The sequence below is a fragment of the Phoxinus phoxinus genome (genome assembly GCF_949152265.1).
Source record: "Phoxinus phoxinus genome assembly, chromosome: 24".
NCBI lineage: Eukaryota > Metazoa > Chordata > Actinopteri > Cypriniformes > Leuciscidae > Phoxinus > Phoxinus phoxinus.
The window spans coordinates 8805421-8830624 of NC_136899.1; the positions used below are offsets into that span (position 1 = coordinate 8805421).

General features: G+C 37.7%; 1 protein-coding gene across 7 annotated transcripts in view; it reads left to right on the plus strand.

The window, feature by feature from the left end:
• The window catches only part of cnksr2a (connector enhancer of kinase suppressor of Ras 2a), a 79903-nt gene that overhangs the window by 38598 nt on the left and 16101 nt on the right, over positions 1 to 25204 (plus strand). For 4 of the 7 annotated variants that reach the window (XM_079602400.1, XM_079602401.1, XM_079602396.1 and 1 more), the window contains exons 6-13: positions 1484 to 1603; positions 2317 to 2376; positions 3741 to 3809; positions 9519 to 9665; positions 12613 to 12746; positions 14635 to 14828; positions 18489 to 18578; positions 22885 to 23093. In XM_079602400.1, the coding sequence (XP_079458526.1) occupies positions 1484 to 1603; positions 2317 to 2376; positions 3741 to 3809; positions 9519 to 9665; positions 12613 to 12746; positions 14635 to 14828; positions 18489 to 18578; positions 22885 to 23093 (1023 nt within the window). Of the gene's footprint in view, positions 1 to 1483; positions 1604 to 2316; positions 2377 to 3740; positions 3810 to 9518; positions 9666 to 12609; positions 12747 to 14634; positions 14829 to 18488; positions 18579 to 22884; positions 23094 to 25204 lie in introns of all 7 variants that reach the window. The other 3 variants (XM_079602395.1, XM_079602397.1, XM_079602399.1) reach the window with 1 other exon arrangement.

A 25204-nucleotide genomic window follows, 5' to 3' on the forward strand; every position in this document is an offset into this window, starting at 1 on the left:
CACAGACTGCTGGGCTGGGCACAGCTGTCATTCTCACTGAGTCCCACAGCTATAAATACCTTCACATTGCGCCTGTTAGCAGCAGATTTCATTTTCCTGCACCACCCCACCTCAGTTACTGACTGTAGGAGGAGAAACAAACACACCAATGACACCAGATGAAAGCAGAAGTAAAGCGAGAGATGAAACCATAAAACAAAGTGAATTTAAGTGCTACACAACCCTAAAAAGCAAAAAAAAAAATTGCAATATACCTACAGAAATGCTAAGCAGAGAAATCCTGGTGCACTTTTTGCAAATCCAGTAGCAATTAGTATCATAACTTCATGTCGGTGTGCCTTTCAACATGGCATTAGGTATATATAGGTACGTAGGTACGATAGAATTAGTAGCTACTGTAGATAGGTTGCTACAATACATAGTTGAACGACTTCAGATCTTTTCAGACTCGGACATAGGTTGCCTTGTGCACAGCTATGGCATGACACAGCGCTGCCCACAAGGCTATTGCTCCTACATAACAGCTTATTTTTATCGGTTCTTTTGTCTTTGGGTCGTTATATGTCTCACACATTTCTGCTCATTCTAAATCAGATACAGATAAGGCAGCACGGTAAAGATTACATTTACTGAATGCAGTACTGAGAGAGCGATTGTGTGTGAATTAATTCTACCTGGCTGTCTCTCTACTAATAAAATCCATAGCTGTGGATTTTAGTTTCTAAGAAATATATGCTAGAACTTTTCAGCATTTTACATTTCTGCGCTACTAAATGTTTCTGTGTACGCGCGATCTGCAAGTGATGTGCGAGCTACTCTCTGTATGTATGTGTGTTACAATACAGCAGCGCATTAGTTTAGAAAGGCGATTAACTTGCATGTATAACCTGTTTAAAACATGCATTCACCCAATCATTTTTGCACATCCATATCCATATAGTATAATCAAACATATCTTGAGGAGCTATGCATTTATTTGTCATTTTAACTGTTGCAAACATAGCGTAAAATGTGTACCTCAAAGATTTCTTATCCTGTTGCGCCCTCTATTGGCCATGATCAGCAACTAGTCAACATCAAGCTTAAAGGGTCATGGCAGAGCATTAAAGTCGACTAGTCTGTGCAATGTACATAGATGTCTATTTTTATGGGCCGATAATCGTAAGCCGTACCCCACTCACAATCGTAGTTAGACGCATGTATGAATATCTATATCTGCAATAGACTTCAGCAGATCATTTTGCTGTACTAACATAATACAACAAGACGGAGGTGTAAGCTAACAAGACGTTAAAAAGTTACCATAGTAAAAGTAAAAACAATAAAAAGTACCACAAACATTGACTTCAGCTAAAGATGCATTCTTGGGTCACGGGACGTTAAACCTAAATGACATCATATTAATGAGGCTGAGTTGTATCTAATAAATGATCAGCCAGTGCAGAAAAGAATTGATATGCTCTCTCTTTTTCTCTTTCTGAAGTGTAAGACATTATCTGGAGTATGTGACCACATCATCTCACTGTCGTCAGACCCCCTGGTCTCCCAGTCGGCACATCTGGAGGTGGTTCAACTGGCTAATATTAAACCTACAGAGGGTCTGGTAAGATCATACATTAATACTTTGCTGCTGGCCGCTGTTCTAATTACTGCTGTTTTTTCACTGTTTTTAATTCAGTTATTTAGATTACATTTAATTAGAAATGTAATGTAAATGTATTTGTTCATAACTTCATGTTAATGCTGTCACACTAATTGTGATTTATAAACACTTTTGTAAAGATAAATCAGATTATCTGATCATTTATTTACATATTAATTGCTATTAATTAAGGTCTTTAAGATAAAAAAAATGTATTCAGCAAGGATGCATTAAATTAATCTAAATTGACAGTAAAGAAGATATTGATAATGTTACAAAAGATGTCTGTTTATATTGCCACTTTAAAAGCTGTAATGTAGTTGTTGTTATCAGTATAGCTTACAGTCAGCAGTGTAGCTTCGGGAAGCTTGGCTGTAGCTGAACTAATTGTAATTACTGTATAAGTAACTTGTGTAGCTTGGCAAACCGTTTCAAAGTAATTTCCCCAACACTAATCCTTGTCCTAATGAGCGTATATGTGTGTATGCATGCTTGTGTTGATATGTGATCAAACATCTCTTTTATTAAAAGTAATTTCCCTTCTCTATATGCACATGAATAAACTAGAAGGGATTTGAAATGTTCTTCAATGTGAGTGTGAGACAGAAAAAGGAAGAAATGGAGATTATTTATTCAAGTCTATTGTCTTTTTCCTTTGTCTCTTAAATCTTAAGGGAATGTACATCAAATCCACATATGATGGACTTCATGTTATCACAGGAACCACAGAGGGGGTAAGAGCCAGTCAGTGTTAATGTGTGTGTTCTAATTCATGTGTCTTTAAAATGTCCATTATGCGGCTGATAAAACGAATAAATCTCAGCAATTGATTGTACAGCTATTATTGCACATGATCAAACTAGAGAGAGAGAGAGAGAGAGAGAGAGAGAGAGAGAGAGCTATACAGACAGGAGTGCTCTCACTAAAGATCCACCGATATGATTGAAAGCTCTTAGATTTTGTTGTAGCTCTAATAGTGGGTGGAAATCGCCCTGTATACTGCAATAGAATACCCATAGAAAAGAAAAATGCACAATATATATTTCATTTGTCATATTTCAGTTGCATCTCTTAGACCGCACTGAAATTAAATTGATAACAAAAGAAGATTTCAACATGATCTCATTTCCCATCAAATTCTTACCAGACCAAATTATCAGAGCTATTCTATCCACATTCATTTTATATCTCTTTGTTTTTTTTTCTATTTACAGTACATTATAACCGTGATATCATAAGTATAATCAAGTTACAATATAATTAAAATACCAGACTGCTTTTATATGCAATTACTGTAGCTCAAACAGTAGAGCTTTATAAAATCTAATAAATGCAGCCACGGTGAGGAAAAGAGACTTCTTTCAAAAAATATCAAAGGGATAGTTCACCCAAAAAATTCTAAATTCTGTCATAGTTAACCAAGTTAACTTTTTTTCTGTCATTCCAAACCAATAAGACTTACGTTCATCTTCGAAACACAAATGAAGATGTTTTATCAAAAATCTGAGAGATTTCTGTCCCTCCATTGACAGTCCACGCAACCACCACTTTGATGCTTCAAAAAGGTCATAAAGAGATCGTAAAATTTAAGAGACACGATCACTTTAAACACTAAACAGATTGAATTTAGGCTTTTATTTATATATGTTTATCAGCACACACATCAGAAGCTCAAGCATGTTTGCTTGATGTGCAAGAACCAATGAGTTGTGGATTAGTTTTAGGAACTCTTTATGAACCTTTTGAAGTGTCAAAGTTTTTAGTTGAGTAGCTGTCAATGGAGAGACAGAAATGTCTATTTCATTTAAAATATCTTTATTTGTGTTTCGAAGATGAACGAAAGTCTTATGGGTTTGGAACGACATGAGGGTGAGTAATTGAAGACAATATTTTCATTTTTAGTTTGAACTAATCCTTTAATTATTCCATATTTTTGACCCGGATTGTATACCTTAAATGCAAGGTAATGTTTGGGTAAAAGCATCTAACAAATTCTTAGATGTAATTGCAATACTTAGAATATTGCAGTACATCTTTTTTATTTATTTCCCCCAATTATTCTGTCTTTTTATATCTCTCCTTTGCATCTCTTTTTTAGTCTCCAGCAGATCGCTGTAAAAAGATTCACGCAGGCGATGAGGTCATCCAGGTGAACCATCAGACAGTGGTGAGTCTCTCTTAGTCATTCAATCCATTTGGCTCATTTTACTTCTTTTTTATCATCCATCCACCCATTTTATCCGTCAGTTTTCCCCCTTTTGTATGTAAAGTCTCACTTTGCATTCAACAGCAGTTGCCCCCTTCCTCTGTGATTGTGTATAGAATTATGGGACTGAAATGAGTTCCATTTGAATTTAAGGGCTTTAACGTGTCCTTGTTAAAGCACCAAGAGGTTTAAAACATATTTCAAGTATTACTTGATGTATTTTCAGCTCATTTCTAGGACTGGGGCAACTATATTCCAATTTGACTAAATTCACAATGCTGATTGAGTGTGTTATGGTGTTTCTGAATGAGACTGGAGGGTGTTTCAAGGGCATAAGAGGCTATAAATTAAGGACTGTTGAGAGTGTTTTTAAGGATGGTCGTATTTGAGTGATTTTTTTTATTTTTTTCGTGAACATGGAGTGCGTCAATAGGTACTCCAGTGATCATACCATGTGGAGTTGCCTTCAAAGAGTTGATAAAGAGCCTTTTCTGCGTATACTATATGTGTCCACGAGTAATTGCACATGGATTTTAGCTTGTGAAATCAATTCTGTTTGAAATTATTCCCTTAGTGTTTGATGTGTATGAGGTGCTGAATAATTCTTTGAATATTTGAATTTTACTCTCAAGTGGTGGCATGTACAGATGGTACTCAACCAGAATGCCTATTACCGCCGCGACAGGCACCGCGGCAAAACTACCGCGGTAAAAATAATCCAGTCGCATTTCAAAGTCATTCGCGAAATGACCGCCAGGTGGCGCAGAGTGACATTGTGCAAAACAGCAGCTATTGCCGTATTTTGAAATGTAAGCGGGGTTAATGTCAATTAACAGATGAAATAGGCTACTATAGAACATTGTTTAGGACAGAAAAATAGAATCATAACTTAAAAATAGAGACGAGAACAATATAGCCTTTATTTCATATTGTAGCCTAGACGTCGGTGGGCGACAAGCCTATTGCCCGTTGGGAGCAGCGTGAAAAAATAATAATAATAACAAAAATAACGAACAAAAATAAATTAGGTGCAAAGAAGCTGATTATTTGTTTACTACTCTATTGAGGAATAAGACGAATGATGAGCGCTTCTCTGTAGAAGACTGGATAAACAGGGCATTTCTAAATGAGTACATTCATGGCCGAGTGGTAGAACTGACGTATCGGTCATTTGGATGACAAGGGTTCGAATCCCGAACAAACATAGACTATTGTAGATTTTATATTAGACTATTAATGCATGTCATAGCCTGTTATTAATGCAGACAATCAAACAAACAAAAAAATTTTTTATACAGGATTGCCTTTTTTTTGGTTCTAATAAAGAGTTTGTAAAACATGGTTTTAAGCAAGGTACGATTTGCCAGGGGGACGGGGATTTCCTTGTCTAAACATCCCTGCTTCTGCTGAATTATTTTAATCCCCCCTCCCTCCACAGTAACCAATGCTATAAATTACTTCACCAATAGACCATTTAAAATATATAATGTAAAGATATGCAACAGGCACGTTTAAACGACAAACAATAAAATCAGAACCAGTGTCAGTTACGTTCATGGTTCCAGTGCCTTAATGCATGCACGGCTTTCAAAATGTCACAAAGCTTTTTGAGATTATTTTGAATAAAATATTGAAGTTTATAATTAAGTATTTTGGCACACCACGCCGAGTGGCGCTATCCATTGTTCTAAAGTCGGGTTTTATTCTGGCATGTTGAATCGGCAGACGCGGCTGCGCGTTCATTTGGATTTATTTTTCTCATAACAGACAGCTAAAATAACTTAGGCCCTAATAGGCTACTCCGTAGTTTTTTAGTCATACAGATCAGAGTAGAGTAGCCTACATCGTTCAAAACTGTAAACTTTTATTCATATTCAAACTTTTATTCAAAAGTTTATCTGTCGTCTCTGTCTCCAGGAACTGCGCGTCACAAAAATGAACCGAAAGCCACTTTCCTCCGCTCAGTCACGATAAGAAATCGGCTATGTCTAAAGCCTTTAAATGTCAAAATATTTAATAAATGTTATCTGATTAGGTAATCCGTATGAAACCGAGAGGTGCAGAAGATCTACTCAAACTAGCTGTGAGCGCTTCCCAATGATGAACGGACAAGGGTGAAAATCTCGCTAATTAAATGTAGTCTCTAGGCTAAATCACCCTGAATTAAATTGTAGCCTAAAAATAGATCAGATAATTTATTTGTCGAAATGTTGCGATATTGTTTCATTTAAGTTCATAATTATTATATAAATTTTATTTAGTTTAGCAGCAGCAAGCACTGTGGTTCGAGATTTATATATAAAAAAAATAATAATAGCTAATTCACAAATCGCGCACCTTGGTTGTAAGGATCCAAAGATCCCCGTGGAATTTAACATTGAGTTGAACATTGTATTCATGACAACAAATGAACATGCGTTTGTATTTAGGTTTGCTTGGAAAAAGCTGGCCCAAACCGAGGTAGTGTTTTATTTCTTCAATTATTGAAATAATTAAATGTTTATTAATAAACTTTTATGACATAAACATTAGCCTACATAGCCTAAATAATTTAATTATTTCATTATCAACACTTTACTAGCCTAATGCTAATGTCTAGTGTGAATTGCGACTTCTCTTTGTTTTAAGTCGGTCTCAGACTCAGATCGCCTGTGGGGGGTTGGGGGTTCAGGAGGTGTTGAATGTCTTTCATATGCAGAGTGAGTCTGATGACCAGGCAAAGGCAAAATACTTTTAAAGATAAATCTCTCGATGTGTCCAAATGTAGGCCCTTAAATTATAAATATTGTAGTTTTATGTATTGTATTTAAAGAGGTTTCACACACACTTTCAGTTGAAGTGTTCAATCCATTTGTTTCAACTGGTTTTGTAGAATTTTAACACGTTTGAGTAGTGTGTTTGTCAACAATCTGGCATTATCTAAACATGAACTATCGACGAAACGCGTTCTTGCCAACTAAACGAATGCAAGTGAGCAGCAGATACAGAGCGCGTTTATTCGCGATCCACCTCGTTTTATTGTACGGTGAATTCAACCAGGCATTCTGTTTGAAGCAAGACTCAATCATTTGTTACAGTTTTTTTGCAAAGAAAATCTTAATTTATGTTGCTTTGCACTATTTTCGTTTTGTAGACTAGCTTAGGCTACTGTTTTAATTGTTTATTTAGCTGCAATTTATTTGGCAATACAGTAAATGTCGCAAGAGTAAGATTCTGTTTCTTAATAAACTCTAACTCGATGCAACCCTGTTTTAAATAAATAAACTGCTCCCGACACTTTATTTAAACCTTGAAATGTCCAGGATCTGTTCTAAAAAATTTCTTCCTTTGCTATGGCGGGTATCAATTGTCAGTCATCTCAATTTCGTGGATGATTCACAAAACAATAATTTAGCAGATTAAAGATAGCTTCGTCATTTTCATTTTCTGACGCGATCGGCTGATAATCTTCCTTTATCAGTTTTGTCGTCTGTGCAGCGGCTCTACTGGAATCTAGCAAAAGTATGTTGTAATGTGCCATTGATAATTAAACAAAACGCTTGACTTCAATAAACAGTTACCTATCTAAGCATCAAGAATGGTAAAACATTTAACGCAGTCAGCCAAAGCTAGTGAGATTCGATCTCGCATCGATTGAGGCTCCGTGAATCTCGTGCTGTTGCGTTGTCCACTGCGCTACCGTCGGTCCGCTGATAAGCCGTTGCTCTTGCAAAGCCTCATTGATGTAGCCTAATATTTTTCTATTGCAATGTTTTGTGTTGAAATGTTTTCATTATTTATTAAATGTATTAGGCCTACATTTAATTTCAGTCTTGTGATTATATGAATTCATTTAACTAAATGTTTAACTTGAATTGATCTGTTTTAGCTACCACATTTCAAACACTCTCAATGAGCCGCGGCGCGGCGGCAGATTACGCAATAGAGAGAATAAACTGACACTTTTCAAAGTCTGCGATTGTAGCGCCTCTTAGCGGTCAAAGGCAGCAAATACACCCCCGCAATTTTACCGCCGCGGGAACGGCGGCGGTAAAAGTCTCATTCTGGTTGAGTACCATCTGTATTATGAAGTTACAAAAGCAGAAATCTAAATGTTCCACTTTGATTACTCTGACTTCTGACAACTCGTTTCAGATTTAAGCTCTTTTCCTTTCTGTTTTACCTCAAGGCATCAGAGTTCAACTTCTGCATCAGTTTTTCTCGTTTGTCTTCAGTCGTCTTGTCGCCGTGGTGAGGGATGCTGAGCTCTTTTTGTGATGAAAGATCAGCAACACTAAGGCCTCATTAATCTTCGTGTAATTAGATTGTCATCGCCTTCATAATTGGATAAAAGTGCCTCTAATGTGCGATAAGCGTTACGAATTCGGCTTGTAGCAAAAAAACACACAGACAAACAATTACCGTAACAATGAGCAGTTCTTGCTCAGGAACAACCTCAGCGAGCGCTCAAGAATGGTGCATTGTGGGAGCTGCTCTATGTAACATCTGTGATTAGTCCCCATACGCTACAGGATCAGGTCCCTTATATCCAGCGATTCCAGCCCATCTCAGTGTGTGTATTTGTGGTTGTGTATTGTGGTTGTGTCTGTCTGTGAAGGGCATGCTTAGTGTAAACTGTGTGTGTAGGTCAAGTTTTGCCTACATTGTGGGTAATAAATGTCCCCACAAGGATATTAAAGGATAGTAAAACTTCAAACCACATACATTTTGGCGACTAACCAACAGTTAATGTGCTAAATAAACACATTCAATTATGTCTTAAAGGGATAGTTCACCCATCAATTACCCATATGTCTTTCCAAACACGTACTGTAATAATTTTATATTAAACGTTTCTACATTTTATTTGATTTGATCCCTTTCCCTGGACCAGTTTTCTTATGTTGCTATTGTCACTTTACGCCACTTGAGTCAGTAATAATGTACAATGATTTTTATCATATTTTAGTGGCTTTGTATCTAACAGCCCATCTTAATTATTGTAAAATCGCTTGTGGTGCTCTGCACAGCCTTATTACGTTACTAAACTTTAGAATATTATGAATTAATGTAGTTTAATAATTCATCTGTAATATAAACATCTTTAAAAATGTATAGTTTGCATAAAGTGTCTCACTATTTTAATTGCCTCTAGCTATTATCTTCACTTGCCGGCTCAGTAAGCATTTTGCAACAGCGTAACATAATTATTTAAACCATTATAAATATATATATATATATATTGTCAGTGTATAAACTTATTTTATTTTAATTTATTAAAATATAGTCAGTATTGTAATTTATTTTAACATTCATCTGAATTATTTTATGATATTTTCCACATTAGGCATTTGGTTCTTCATTCAGGCTTATACATAATATATTATGAACCGAAGGCTCAAATATTGACATTTCCAGGGAATGTCAAGTTCTCCTGTAGACTTCAATGTTGAATAAATTGAAAGATTAGCAAACATCACGCCTTATTAGTGTACACTAATCCCAATATATACTGTGTGTCAGGATGCATGTGTGTGTGGTACATAGTTACATTATATTCTCTCCATTGTTCACCATAGCGAATATATAGAGACGAAAGTTAGCATTTCCTAGCAGTTGCTTGTTAGGTGACGTCTCTGTGTGGCGTTCTTGTCGAGTCTGTGTATGTTGACCCTGTGTTTGTTGCTGTAGGTGGGCTGGCAGTTGAAAAACTTGGTAAGCTCTCTGCGTGGGGACCCTGCCGGTGTGACATTGACCCTGAAAAAGCGTCCCCAGAGCACGCTCACCTCCGCCCCAGCCCTACTAAAGAACATGAGATGGAAGCCACTGGCCCTGCAGGTAGGATTCAAAATGCCCTGTCCCCAAAGCTTTCATCATTTGGGCTGCACTTTCCCCCTTTATCTGCCACCCGCTCCCTGGGCAGATTAGTTTTAATCGGCTTTTTGTGGAGGATTAAAGTTTGGTTCTATACCTGTGACTCTAGACTATTAAAATAAGCTAAAACAATTAAAAATCTAAATATTTCCTAGTAGTTGGTTATTTTTATAATAAATATACATCTTTCATGTTATTGATATTGGTGTGGACAATGGGGGTCCAATGCTCTACTCTAAACTTTTAGTCGTTTTCCCCAGCCACTCCAAAACAGGTCTGCATATGTATATGTGGGTGGGAATATGTTAATGAGCTGATCGTCGTGACATCACCATGGTTGCGATTTGTGAATGGCCTGTTTGTGCAGTGTTATATACATAAATCATGTTTTTTCAGCATTATTTTTCATAAATCAGAAGTTGAACAGTTTAAATGTATTTATGGGTCTTTACTGGATATTTAATTGTACAGTTTTACATTTAGATTACCTTTGCCATCATCTATCGCTAGGGTTGGGTATCGTTTGAATTTAACGATTTCGATGCTTATCGATTCTGATTCTTATCGATTCCTATTTTAGATTCCTATAAGGTAAAAAAACAACAACTTATCATTCACATTTAATCTTATTGCAAAACATTTAATTGTATCTGAATATCATTAACAAAAATCAATAGGCTAACGAACACTTAGGCAAGGCCTGTGGTTTAAAACCTACCATAGAAAAACAACTAGCCTAACTTACTTAAATTTCAAGCATTATTAAAGAAAAGTAAACACTCAGTAATTAAAAAAAAAAACGGATAAAAAATTAGAACAAAAAAACAAGAGATACAACTCAACAAAGATACGATTGAAATAAACAATGTTTTAAGATTTTCAGGTATACCGGTATAGAAACTGTAACCAAATGTAAAATAACACTGCACTTTATAAATAAAATATACATTACAAATATACTTACAAAAGTTTTTCAGTCAGGAACGAGTGAATTTTCTCTGTCTTTTGTTGTTTGATTAGTGTTATTATCGAGACGGCAGTTGCTGTCACTTTAAGAGTAGCCCAATAGTTCCACATGCCTGCAGCACTGAAAACACAGCGACTTGTGCTTGAATGGTTTAAAATCACATTAAAATCATCTTTTCTGTGTGCTCGTTTTGGATATGTGTGCATCACTGAAAAACGACTCATCACTGTGAGTCGTCTCGCGCTTGAATGGTGTAAAATAGAAACAATTGTGAGCGTGCTTTGGATGCGTGTGCAGCACATAAAATAGCATGCAAGTCGTCTTGCGCTTGAATTGCCATATTGAAATGCTCACACAGGAATCGATAAGAAGAATAGAAATTTTTATTTTATGACAAGTATCCGATTCCTGACCTCAAATATTCGATTCCCAACCCTATCTATCGCTCACTTAAAGTTAATCTTTCTCATTTAAAGTGCCCCAATTATGCTATTTTAAAGGTTTCTAATTTTTGGAGGTCTCCTACAATAGATTTACATGCACCCAAGGTCAAAAAACACTTACATTTTCTTATAATATACATTGCAGCATCACCACTTTTCTCACAACATCTGAAATGGCTCGATCAAGGATCCAGTCTCTCTGAACCCCTTCTTTCTCAGAGCCTACTTTACTCTGATTGGCCAGATGGTTCAGTCTGTTGTAATTGGTCTACCGCTTAACGCGTGTCGGAAACGAAACACCCATTACCATATCTGAATTTCAGCTCTGTAGGCTTCCTCAGTACTTGTATACAAAGTGATACAAACAGTAATGATGGCGTTGGTTTTACTGTATCAATTCGAGGCCAAGTCCTCATCCTTTGGAAGCGCATGTGTGGTGATTTGCTTTCGCAGCACAAACAACAGCATCAGCTTGACATGTCTACAACATGAACCAAAGTCTTCCAAGCCTCCGCTACAACTACAGTGTTTGAGGGCAGGTCAAAGCAGATGTTTTTTGTGGGCAGCCGATGAAGACCGTAGGGCTGGTATCATGCAAATTTGTTACAAACCTACGTAGGTTCATGCAGGAAGAAAACTGGAATTACTGACCACTTGTTTTAGGCAGTTCAGAATCGTCTCTTTCTTCTAGGGGAATTTCTTTCTTTTCTTTCGTGCACTTCTTCCTACTGAAATGTTGTATCACAACCATCAGAAGAGTTTATTTTGTGTTAATAACAGGACTGCTGGGTATCAGAGTTGCTTTTGCGGTTCTTGCGTTGCTTTTTAAGTCATTTGCTCTAACATCACTATGCTCAAACTGCTTTATAAAAGGCACCTGAAAGTGTTTGTGTCTGTGCCAGAAGAGAGCAGATTAGCTTTAATCGGCTTTTGCTGGAGGATTCAAGTTTAGTTCTAGACTTGTGACTCTAGACTAAACTTTTAGTCATCATTTCCCCCAAACAGATCTGCACTTTGGCGGCTGTCATCTTACATGCTCATTGCACTGTGATTATTTGCGCGTGCCTCTTTGTGCATGTCGTGTGTGTGTACATCCAAATGTGCAGTCTGTGTCACAACCCCTGTCCCCAGCCTTTCAGCTCACTGGAGACACTAATCACATGTCTATAGTCTCTGAAGTCATTGTGTTCTGTGGAGATGCCACGAATGTTTCCATAGACTCCCACTCATTATGTCAAAGCATCCTGACCCAGAGATCCCAGTGCACTGTTTACTGCAGACAGCACTGCAGAGGGACTGCGCCGCTGTCTCACTGCTCAGGGACCTATTAATCTCTATGCCTTGCCCTTGTGACTGTCTGCAGATATCAGTGTCTGGGTCACGTCCTGGAACAGAGCTCCATTACATTTAGTTGTGCCCTGAAGACGTTTTACCAGTAGTTTTAGCTCGTAGTAGAAGTGAACTTTTGATCTTTAATCCAATTATCTTGTCTGCCCAGCAGCCAGTTGTTCCCAGGAGTCCAACCAGCAGTTCGGCCACGCCCACAAGCACAATCAGCACACCTTCAAAGCGCGATAGCTCCGCCCTCCAAGATCTGTATATCCCGCCCCCTCCATCTGAGCCGTACACACCCAGGTAACTCATTCAGTAAAGGCTTTTTTTTACACTTTTGCTGCTTTTTTCATAAAGTTCACCTGTAGGCTATAGGTTTCATACATCAAAAACACTATATTCATCATGACAATTTTCACCCTTTCTCAAATCCTTACAATTAAACAAACTGTTTTTCTATTTTGATTGGCTCTCTGTATTGGCGAAATTTATTGTGGAAGACAGTATAAGTATTAGTATGTATATGTGGGTGGGCATATTTTAATGAGCTGATGGTTTTGACATCACCACTGTTGCGATTTGTGAATGACCAGTTTTCAGAGTTTATTTTTCAACCTTTGCATGATCTGACACGTACTTGAAGTTTTTTTATTTTTAAATTAAAGTTAGAATTTCAATATTGAGCATTTTCCTTAGTAGCCGTAGTATTAAATATTACTGACAAATGAGCTTATCAATTCTGTGTAATATTTGATCTACACTACGATTGAAAAGTCATGGCTTGCATCACAGGAATAAATTACATTTAAAATACATTAAAGTAGAACAGATTGAAATTCTTATATCAAATTGAAATTCTTAAATTGAAATATTATATAAAAATATTACTGTTTTGTCTTTACAGTGGCTGAGAGAGCTCAATGCTAAAACAACACACATGCAAATAGAAAAAACACACCAGCAAATTAAAAAAACATCATCAGTTTGACAACACTTGTGCTGCAACAACGCAACCAAATACAGAAACACACTGCAAATACTCACAACACAACCAATTACATAAACACACTGCAAATACTCAAAACATAACCAAATACAGAAACACACTGCAAATACTCACAATGCAACCAAATACAGAAACACACTGCAAATACTCACAATGCAACCAAATACAGAAACACACTGCAAATACTCACAACACAACCAAATACAGAAACACACTGCAAATACTCACAATGCAACCAAATACAGAAACACACTGCAAATACTCACAATGCAACCAAATACAGAAACACACTGCAAATACTCACAACACAACCAAATACAGAAACACACTGCAAATACTCACAACACAACCAAATACAGAAACACACTGCAAATACTCACAATGCAACCAAATACAGAAACACACTGCAAATACTCACAATGCAACCAAATACAGAAACACACTGCAAATACTCACAATGCAACCAAATACAGAAACACACTGCAAATACTCACAATGCAACCAAATACAGAAACACACTGCAAATACTCACAACACAACCAAATACAGAAACACACTGCAAATACTCACAACACAACCAAATACAGAAACACACTGCAAATACTCACAATGCAACCAAATACAGAAACACACTGCAAATACTCACAATGCAACCAAATACAGAAACACACTGCAAATACTCACAACACAACCAAATACAGAAACACACTGCAAATACTCACAACACAACCAAATACAGAAACACACTGCAAATACTCACAATGCAACCAAATACAGAAACACACTGCAAATACTCACAATGCAACCAAATACAGAAACACACTGCAAATACTCACAATGCAACCAAATACAGAAACACACTGCAAATACTCACAATGCAACCAAATACAGAAACACACTGCAAATACTCACAACACAACCAAATACAGAAACACACTGCAAATACTCACAACACAACCAAATACAGAAACACACTGCAAATACTCACAATGCAACCAAATACAGAAACACACTGCAAATACTCACAACACAACCAAATACAGAGACGCGCTGCAAATACTTACAACGCAACCAAATTTCTATTTGCATGTTTTCTTCAGTTGCAACGTGTTGAGCATAAGATACTTCTTTCAATCTTACTGTTTGCATACAATCTGAATATATTGTGTTATGTTGTGCTTTTAGAGATGAAAAATGCAGTCTTCCAGGCGAGGGTGGGGTACCTGTCGCTAAAGGGTCTGAATCACCAAACTCATTCCTGGATCAAGAGTACAGACGGCGATTTCCTCTAATGGAAGAGGAGGCCGTCCTGTACTGCTACGAGTACGACCCCAGCCACGGACCCACAACGTCCCGCCGAGACAGCACATCCACTTACGGTACACAAACACACACACACACAGTAGAGCTGCATGATTAATCGCTAAAAGATTGCGTTCTCGATTCAAACACCCACTCAATCTCATTCCTAATTGACAGCAATTCGCCTGTGTCTATTAAAACTTTGACAAAATCACAGCGGAATATGCAGAGAGCAGTTGTCATGGATAAGTATGAAACAACTTCACAAACAGTCTTTTCAACCACATAGAATCATAATTTCTGTGTTACAAACATATATATAGTTTGGATACACTGATGTCTACGGAAGTGAACAAATAGAATGAATCCCCTTTTAAAAGTAACTTGGTGCTTCAAATAACGATTGTATCGATTACATCGCTACGCCACCAGTTGGCGACAAGTTCCTGTTAAAATATGTATTTGTCATTGAATCATTCATTTAAGAGATTTGTTCAAAAAATGCTGATTCATCCAGTAATGAAACAATAAAGTATTAATGAGTGAGTCATTGAATCATTCATTCAAATCAATTTTTTAAATAATTCATTCAGATTCATTAAACATTTTAAATAGACTGCAGCAATTCACATTTGTCAGAACCTCTAGTAAATGACATGCGATTGTGTTTAGTTGTCTGTTTAGAATCATGGGATAATTGTGATCTCTGTTTGAAACCAAAAAATTGTGATTCTCAATTGATCCAGAATCGTGCAGCTCTAACACACAGGCACAAAAAGTTTTGTCCATGAGTTCATTTCAGTAGGAGTTGGTACAGCAGCGGGGTTATTTACTCTTTTACCATGGGGAATTTGGTTTGTGCGTTTCTACACACCATAAAATAATTTGTTATTTTCCGCTGGGTTTAACAGCAGATGTCTGAGGGACTGAATATTGACCCAGCGACTGACTCGAGGCGCAGACCAAACCTCTATGAACATCTGCTGACTGTAGAACAGCACATAATGAGCAAATAATCATTCTTTACCCCAATTATGATGCATAACTGTAAGAAAACTGTTAATAAGAAAGTGTTTTAGATCTGCAGAAGAAAGAACTGGTTTGGGAAACTTCTGCCAATCTAAATATGTTCTGTGTTCTATGTTTTTCCAACGCATGATTGTATGTTTTTTTCGAGGTTCAAAAAAAGTGAGCATGTCCATGGGCGTCAGTTTGGTTTGAAATGTGCTGGGGACAGAGACGCATTCGGAAGTGCATTTTCAGAAGTGCTGGGTACAATGACGCATTCATTTTTTTTAATCTTTCGCTTAGGTCATGTTTTGAAAGACGATGTCCTGAAGCTTACTAATGTAAGCTCTGCAAGCTACTAGCAGTGGCGGCGTTTCACAAAAACCTAGTATGGCATTCCGTCTGGCAGAGGCGGGGGACCCCGCATTTTAAGGGGCCCCCGAGGGCTGATCATTTAAACAATCAGAAATATTTATATAAAGACGCAGCAACATCAGTGGGGCCCCTCGCTACTGCTTTTACCCTTTTCAAACTGGTGCAGCGCTTATAGCTACTCGCGGTAGAAAATGCATGATTTGATTTGTTAAACATGAAAAGGACTTATCCATCTGGCATGGCAGCTCGCTCTAACTTTAACCTAGATAAATGTTCGCTAGCCTATATGGATATTAGGTGCATATCCAAAGTGTGTGTGCGGAGTGTGCGCGCACTGCATGGGGCGTCGGCGCGAACACTTGCATTTTCCTAGAGGAAACAACTTTAAATACTCAATCTTTTTTGAGGTCCAAAAGGAATAACGCATCAGTCGCAAGTAGCCTACTTTTATTTGGGTAAACTCACAATTACAAGAAAACGTTGTGCTTTTGTAAAATAAAATAAAACAAACAGGGCGCGCTATAGCCTAATTATCTCCATGGTGTGAACTGGAGCGCGTCTCAATAATGAACTGAAATGCAGTGTATAGCCTCAAAAACGTGATGAATATTTCTATATAAAGCTCGAAATATCCACTTTTAAACGAAATTTTTTTAATCGAAAGCAAATACCGGCTGATTAGGCTGTAATCCATATGAAAGGTGCATTTCTCTCTAAAGTGGACTTTACAGTGGAGATGTATATAGATATGTTTGGAGCCGACACTGATTTAGAAATATATATTTTATTAATAAACAATAAAAATGCCTCATTATTTTTCAGACATAGGCCTATATCATTAGCCTGCTTTTGCGGCAAGATTTATGCATGCGCTTGAGCGCGGATTAGGCTATATTCTTCCATACACTCATTATTTAAGCAGAAATTAATATAAACGTGAGAAAAAAATAAAACGAGCTCCACAGAACATAAAATATTAATTTTATTAATAATTTTATTTAGTTCGCATTTATGAGGAAAAAACAATGTTACGGACGTGACCGCTCTGAAATCGGCACTAAAATCTGCTTTAAAACTTTCACAGACCTCAATCAGAAAGCACAAAGCCTTTCTTTAAAGTGAATTTCGTTTTGTATTAATTGTATCTTAATTTTAATCAATGTTTCATCAACCGATTGCCTGGATTTAATAAATAATAAGTAACGCAGATAATAGCCTATATCACGACGACACGGAGGCGCCTGCGCATGAACTGGAGCTCGTCTCATAAATGAACCGAAACTCAGCACAGCCTACTCGCCTCATAGACCTGAGAAATATATATATTATCTACAGAACGCTTTAAATCATACTTTTTAAACATAACAATTCAAAACGAAAGAAAACTATGTTATCCGTATACGGACTATGTTATCCGTCAACTCATACATGCCAACCCTCCCTAATTCTGAGGTCTCAAGGTTGGCAAGTATGCGTCAACTTCATCTTTGCAGCGACACAGAAAACACTTGTTTATTAATAAAAATGTCTCCTTGCTATATTTGACATATTCAGATTACTTTTGCCAGTTCTTTGTGGCAGCTTTTAGGTGCTTTATTGGCAGCGCCACCCTTATGGTGCGTTCACACCGGACGCGAATACCGCGTCAGGCGCGAGTGATTTCAATGTTAAGTCAATGCAAAGACGCGTTACATGAACGGGTCACCACTGCATCAGCACCGAATTTCTTTTTATTTTATTTTTAAATCCCCCAAAAAATCGTGATACGAACTGAATCGTGGGTCAAAAATCGTGATACGAACCGAATCGTGGGTTTGGTGTATCGTTACAGCCCTACTAGCAACCCTAAAATGTGGTGGGTACAAAATGACTCATGACGAAATCTGGTGGGTACGCGTCCCCCCCGTCCCCCCCGAAATCGACGCCTATGAGCATGTCTATAACTAGTTTCCTGCGTAGGGGAGTTGGTTTCAGATTTTCTGTAATTAAACTCTAGGGAGCTGGGCTGCACTTTGTTGTGTGTGCGTGTGTGTGTGTGTGTGTGTGTGTGTGTGTGTGTGGCATTATATCCAAAAGCAGAGAACTCAGCTCTAGTCGTTAAATGGCAGCGTGAGCCTCTGCAGTAGCACAGAACTGCTGACACACTCCATGCCCGCTGCTTCTCTAGAAAACTAGAGGACACATTAACTGTGACAGTTTGTCTTACACAAACACACACTCGCACAGACTTACCTTGGCGTCTGTTGAGAAAATGGATTGTGAACTGTCAGTTTACCTCCATCTTTCTATCCCTTGTCTTTCCACACACACACACAGAATGTGCTGTGAGTTCATTCACATGTTTGTGCTTTCAGGTCGTATGAGGCCCATCTCTATGCCTGTGGAGTATAACTGGGTTCCTGACTATGAGGACCCAGCTAGAATGAAGAGAGAAGGTCGGAGAGGTGAGGTTTTTTTTGTCAGTTACAGTAAATACACATGGTTATTCTCTTGTTTTTATTCATTATTCTCCTTTTTTTTGTCAGTTACAGTAAATACACATGGTTATTCTCTTGTTTTTATTCATTATTCTCCTTTTTTTTGTCAGTTACAGTAAATACACATGGTTATTCTCTTGTTTTTATTCATTATTCTCCTTTTTTGTCAGTTACAGTAGATACACATGGTTATTCTCTTGTTTTTATTAATTATTCTCCTTTTTACTCTGCAAAGGTGTTGTGGAAATGTCATCATCAAACTTATTACAAAGAGAGTGAGCATCTTAGCTGTCCTATTTTTGTCTGTTTATAGCCATTTGATATATATATTTTTAATTAAGCATTTTTTGGGCTAAATTAAATATGAATGACAAAATGTGAATGACAAATCAATTTTGATAGTACAAATATTAAATTTAACCTCTTAATTAATTTGAGACCATAAAACAGCATGTATAATAAATATTGATGAATTGGAAAAGGTTTGATTAAAATAGTTGTAGATAAATGATAACATGTCCCACTGGAGGGAACTGCTGAAACCCCTTGCATTTTTATGCAGGCATCTCTTCCTTGATTTTAACCATCAGGATTTTATTGATTCGTGAAAAGTGGGCTGTGATATTGAAACAATATCAGACGAGCAAAAGCGCTGTTTTAATATAACACTGTGATATTGTTTCTATGCAACAATTCTATAAACAAAAACTTAATGTTGAGTAATTGACATTTCAGAAACAAATATGGTCAGCTATTTTTGTTTTATTTTATTTATATGTTTTTTTGCTCTGCCAACTTCAGAGCCTTGGTTACATCAGCAGAAAAAGAGGCGGAGAACGCTATTGCATTTTAATGGAACATTATGAAAAGAAATATGTACATATTCTTTTTTTAGAACATGTGATGAATCACAAAATAAAACCTGGGACATTAATTGTCTATTTTATGTACACTTAAAAGTAGAATAACATAAATAATACAATTTATAAATTTAATTAAAATAATAATAAGTACATAGGATCTGTTTTTAATGTATTTCTCCTGAATATCTTATTCAGGTTTCAAATGCATCTTTGTTTTCCATCAGTTGATTCTTCTCATTCTGCCTGGAATTCCCTTTATTGCTTCTCTCAGTTTCTTTGTTATTACATTCTCATGGCTCTTATTCAGAAGTGATGTTTAGCTGAGCTGTTTTCCATGGATCTAATTCTCCTCGCTGCATGGTGGCTCTGAACCGCGCTGGGCATTTCTGATTACTTCCTGTGGCCGCACTGCACGCAGTGCCAGGATAACAGTGGCAGCCTCTGAGCACCAACACAGAGCCAGTGTGCGCTAGTGCCGAGACCGTCTCAACTGGCTGCTGCTTTAGAAATACAGTCCAGAACTCTTCCAGAAATAGTTGGACTGCAATACCGTAGACAGATAATACCAATGGCTTGTATCAATGAAGCTCTTTCATCAAGTTTAAGTGTGTTCAGGGATACATTTTGGCTGGTTATCATGTTTTAGTCAATCTTCATCACTTCCTTATTACCATCTTCATTGTGGATGCAGAGGCAGCATCTTTTGTTGTGACTCACTCTTGTCGTGTCTTACTGCTTTCCCACGCTAACCTGTTTTCTTTCGGTGGTCTCCTCCAGGACTTGCTGTTGCCCAAACCCCTCTCTTTTCTCTCGTTTGTGGAACTTGTATGTCTTTATATGTGTGTTTTTGAGCAAAGGAGGTGGATGATCACCTGGCTGTGTCTCCTGGCTGCTATTTGATCCTGTTAAGCAGCTCTGTCTATCCGCATTGTGTGGAGATTAGCGTCTTGATAGCTCTCTTATTTCCTAGCTTTCTCGACTCATTCTTTTCCTTAAAACTCTGGGGAGAAAATCTGCTTGTGTTGAGGTTGCCAGATGGTGTTTAGCTGAGAGTAAGAAAGATTGTAAAAGAAGAGGCACTCGTAGGAGGTGGCGAGAGTGATGTAGGGAGAGGATTGCGATAAAATGTTGGAGTTGAGAGAGGGTCAGAGAGGATAAAGATGTATTAAGGTCACCCACAGCTTGGAAATCTGGGTAATTTGGTCAGTGATAGTATTTTACTGTCAGAATAGTTGTTCTAATAAAGCCATCCTCTGAATAGCTGGCATTGCATTCAAAATTCAGAAAATCCATGCAATCTGTTTTGAGGCTTGATTTTCAAAAACAAACAAAGGTAGAGTTGCACAATTTGAAAAAAATCCAATAGCGTTTTTTTTCCCCTGGAAAAAAATGCTATTGCATTTTAAAATGTGATTTAAAATAATAATAAAACAATTTAGCCCAGATTTTTGTGATTTACATATCGATATGACTATAAAATAATAATGATAATAAATTGAGTATTTAAGAAAAATAATATTATAATAATAATCATTTTTGTTTTATAGTTCAACTGTAAAATTACAATACTAATATTTATGGCTGTATAAAATGAACATTTAAACTAAAATTAAATGGAAACATCAAGCTTTTATTTTGCTGGAAAACCACAGGAAGGCCTTTAAATCTTCTCTTATTTTGACAGGTGCGGTTTTGATAATCGCATTAAGCCATGTCGCGATTTTGTTTTTATTTTCGTTTAATTGTGCAACCCTACATAAAGGTACTTTGTTGTTGATGGATTTTCCAGAACATTTTTCCAACTGACATTTTAGATCCAGGCATTCACCTCTTGTCCATTTAATGAGCTTTATACTGTAGTTCAATCCATTTTTACAACTCATGAAGTTACAGTTAATTCAATTATGATTTATAATGACTCTACTAGGTTGTGATCCCTGTCTGGCTGAATGTATGCAATTTAAAATCTGCCACCTCTTCAACTTTTTCATCAGCGTGAGGGAAACCGAGACGTAAAGAAGAGGGATCTTCTTCTGGAAGCATGCTGTTGCCATGGAAACTCTGACAGGAGCTCTCCTGAGTGTTTCACGTCCCATTGGCTGCTGCCGGGCAACGGTGGACTTGGGCGTGGGAGAAGGGAAGCCCAACAATGGCTGCGGTGGTTCCTAAATCAAAGGACGAGCTCAAATCAGGGCTGCTGGGAGCCCGTTGGTTTGGCTCGCTAATATGGCTGTGACCAATCGACTTGTTATGCTCATTAGGCAAGAATAAGCCTATAGAGTTTGATTGGATTCGACTGATTTGGGAAGAGTGCACAGGCTTAAGTAGTGCTAATGATAGACCTCTATTGAGGGAATGAATCATTGTGATTGGCCAATTGAGGTTTGGAGTATTTCGAGAGGGGTTTGGGATGCTTGATTGATGGAATACTAATGCAAGCTTATTCAGTGATTTGACACGGCACAACCTGGAAAATGTCCATAGTGTTTGAGAAGGACTGGCTGTACAGATGTAATTTTGATTTACTGCACATGCCAGACAAAATCTCTAATGCCTGATTAACCATATAAAATGGTGACATTGTAGAATTTTTTTCCCTCTCAGCGGGTGGTGTAGCCTTGTGGTTTAACTGGTAATAAAATGGTTGCAGTAATATGATTAAAAGGGGGGTGGTCCCCCTCGGTCCGTTCACCGCGGAGCCCCCTAAAGCACGGGGCCCGGTACGGTCGCACCAGTTGCACCGCCTTAAAAGTGCTGAATGTTCGTTTTTGACTGTACTACAGCATAAAAATACCATAATATATTTGCAGATATTTAGAAAGCATGCTGAGTTCACATACTCGTTTCTCTGAAAAACTCTCTACAGCCATTTATTTTACTTTGAAATGTGCATTCCGTCTCAGAATATCTTCTTCTTTTTTTTTGGTCTGTGCGATATGACATGTTGCCAATTTACTCAATAGTATTTTGCCACCACAGGTTGCCTGTTGGCGGAAAACACTGCATATTGCAGCCATGGAAGGCAACGAACATACTGGATCAGTGATCGCAGATTCTACCCGATCCAAAATCTCTATGACCGGGAGCATATTAAAACGCGATATCAACTGATCGTAAATCAATAAATCAAGTCATCAACTTACAGTGTGTAAATCTCCTCGCATTTCATTGTCAGTTGCGCTCGATCCTTTTGCGTGTCAATCTGGCAACCTGCGTGGGCAGGATGGGGCTGGGAATACAACTCTCTCCAATATTTTGAATTTGTACTGCAGTACCCATTTCAACTGCTAGCTGTCAATCTCACATACTGCATCTTTAAGGATGGCCCTGTGCATATGTTGACATGGGGCTTTCATGCTCCCAAAAAACTACTGTTATTAAAGAAATTGTTCTTTCTCTCTCTGTCTCAGAAAACTCTTTGTTGAGGTATATAAGTGATGAGAAGGCTGCCGATCTGGCAGGCCGGAGCATGAAAAGAGACACAGGGAAACGCGGAAAGAAGAAGAGTGAGAAGAGCGGGAGCCCCACCCACTACGCCCTCCTCCCCACCCTCCAAATGGAGGTACTCAGGCAGGAATCCATGAACACACCTAACCCAGACTCCACCTCTCTTTACCATGTGAGTAGTATGTTTTCTGTCAAATTCCTCTGAAGAGAGTCAGTTCATTCTGTGGCCATCTTAGCATCACTGTTTGTAATCATGCTAGTACTGCGCCTATCTGCGTGAATGTGAATGAACAAAATCTCCTGCAAATGTTTCTGTAACAAAAAAAAAAAATCATTAAGGCGATTGGTTCTTTTGATTTAAAGGCAGGGATTATTTGCGGCCATCATAGTGTATGATTGTGCCTTGTATGAGTTGTTGCATGAGACTTATTATGCATAGGAGGCACCGGAGTTGTTGTGTGTGCGATTGCGGGAAGAAGTTGAGAGTTCGGAATTACATGCGAGCCAGTTTCTTTTATGATTATAACACACACAGAATATTGAAACAATAGTGTTGGGCTGCAAACGTTTTTGTCTTGCTTTCCCATTTTAATTTTTATTTCTAAAAATATCTAAACATCCTCAAAAAAAAGAAATTAATGGTTTTATTCAGCAAGGACACAATAAATTGATCAAAAGTGACAGTACAAATGTGTTTCAAATTATTTCTATTTCAAATAAATGCAGTTCTTTTGAACTCTGTTAATCAGAGAATCCTGAAAAACAACTGTTTTCAGCATTGATAACAATAATAAATATTTCTTGAGCAGCAAATCAGAATGATCATGTGACAGTGAAGACTGGAGTAATGATGCTGAAAATTTACATATTTTTATGATATATTTATTTTACATATCAATTCTTTAAATATATTCTGTATATTCAAATATATTCTATACATTTATTATTTTAAATATATATTGTATATATATATATAAATATGTTTTGTGTAATTTGTTTGTAATTTATATTTTTTTCATATGTATATACTGTATATATATATATACACACTGAGTTTTTTTGTAGTGTGCTATTATGGGAGTTCGTATCGAGTGCCAGTATGTGCGCCTTTAATCCGAAATGCCACAATCAAGTTCTTTCTCTTTGTCTAAGAGTATCTTTCAGTCTCTTTTTGAGTGTCATGCAGTCTGGATCGGGCTAAACTCTCAGATTGTGAGTAAAATCGCACATTGTCGGTGTTTTTTTTTATTTTCTGTTGCTCAAACAAAGAGTTATTCTTCAAGGCCTGGCTGCTTTCACCGACTCTGTGCTCGATCAAGGTCTCTGTGATCACCGCAGGTAGAGTCTTACATAGTTTTCATTGAAAGCACCAGGTCATGGTGTGAAGAAGGAGAATGCATACTTACACCCACATGCTGGGTAAATGTTTGTGTTTGTGTGTTTGTGTGTGTGTTGTTAGTCCTCTACCTTTAGTCAGCGTGGAGGTGCGTGCTCAGCCCTGTGTATGTGTGTGTGGGTAGGTTTTCTCAGTGAGACCAGCCATCCTTTGTGTGAAGTTATTAGGAATGGAGGTGAGAGATGGCTGTCGTTTATTAAGAGGGAATGTGGCAGCCGATATTCTCAGAATCCACACACACCCAACGCAGCCATAACCACACAGAAACACCAAGGGAAAACTAATAATCTAGGGAAAAGTGACTCGTTGTGGTGTGTCACAGTGTGCATATGGATGATGAGTAGGGCAGATGGTGGTTCAGTACCGGTGGGCAGGGCTAAGTCATGTTGTCATCTGTCACAGGGCACGGAGTGACGTGATTGGCCAAGCTCAATCTGAAACAGAGTTGTGATTGGCCAATATTCGGCCATGTGCTGTCCTCATGTCAATATCTTGTGCTTCAAATCTTGAAATGCCCACCAGCTCATGAAGTGATGATGTGTTTGGCTCTCTCTGTATCTTTTTTCCCCTTCAAAATGCCTAATTATAGGTCCTCATGAAGAAGTGTGAATCCCAGCTGGGGTGTTACAGTCCTGCGTAAGAGTGACTTTCACAGTGTATCTTACCTGCTGCTTCTGTTTAGAAACACCTAGCTGGGTGATGTATCTGTGTCCATATGTCCTCTGACCTGATGTGGGTTAAAGGGTGTACAGGCCAGGGTTGGGACAACTTGAGTGCTGACCACTCCATCACCATAATTTTGGACCAGAACCAATTTGCTGGTCTCAGCACTCTTACTATTGTTCTTGCTGTAGCTCATGAACTTTTCTAGAGACTCCACTAACTTA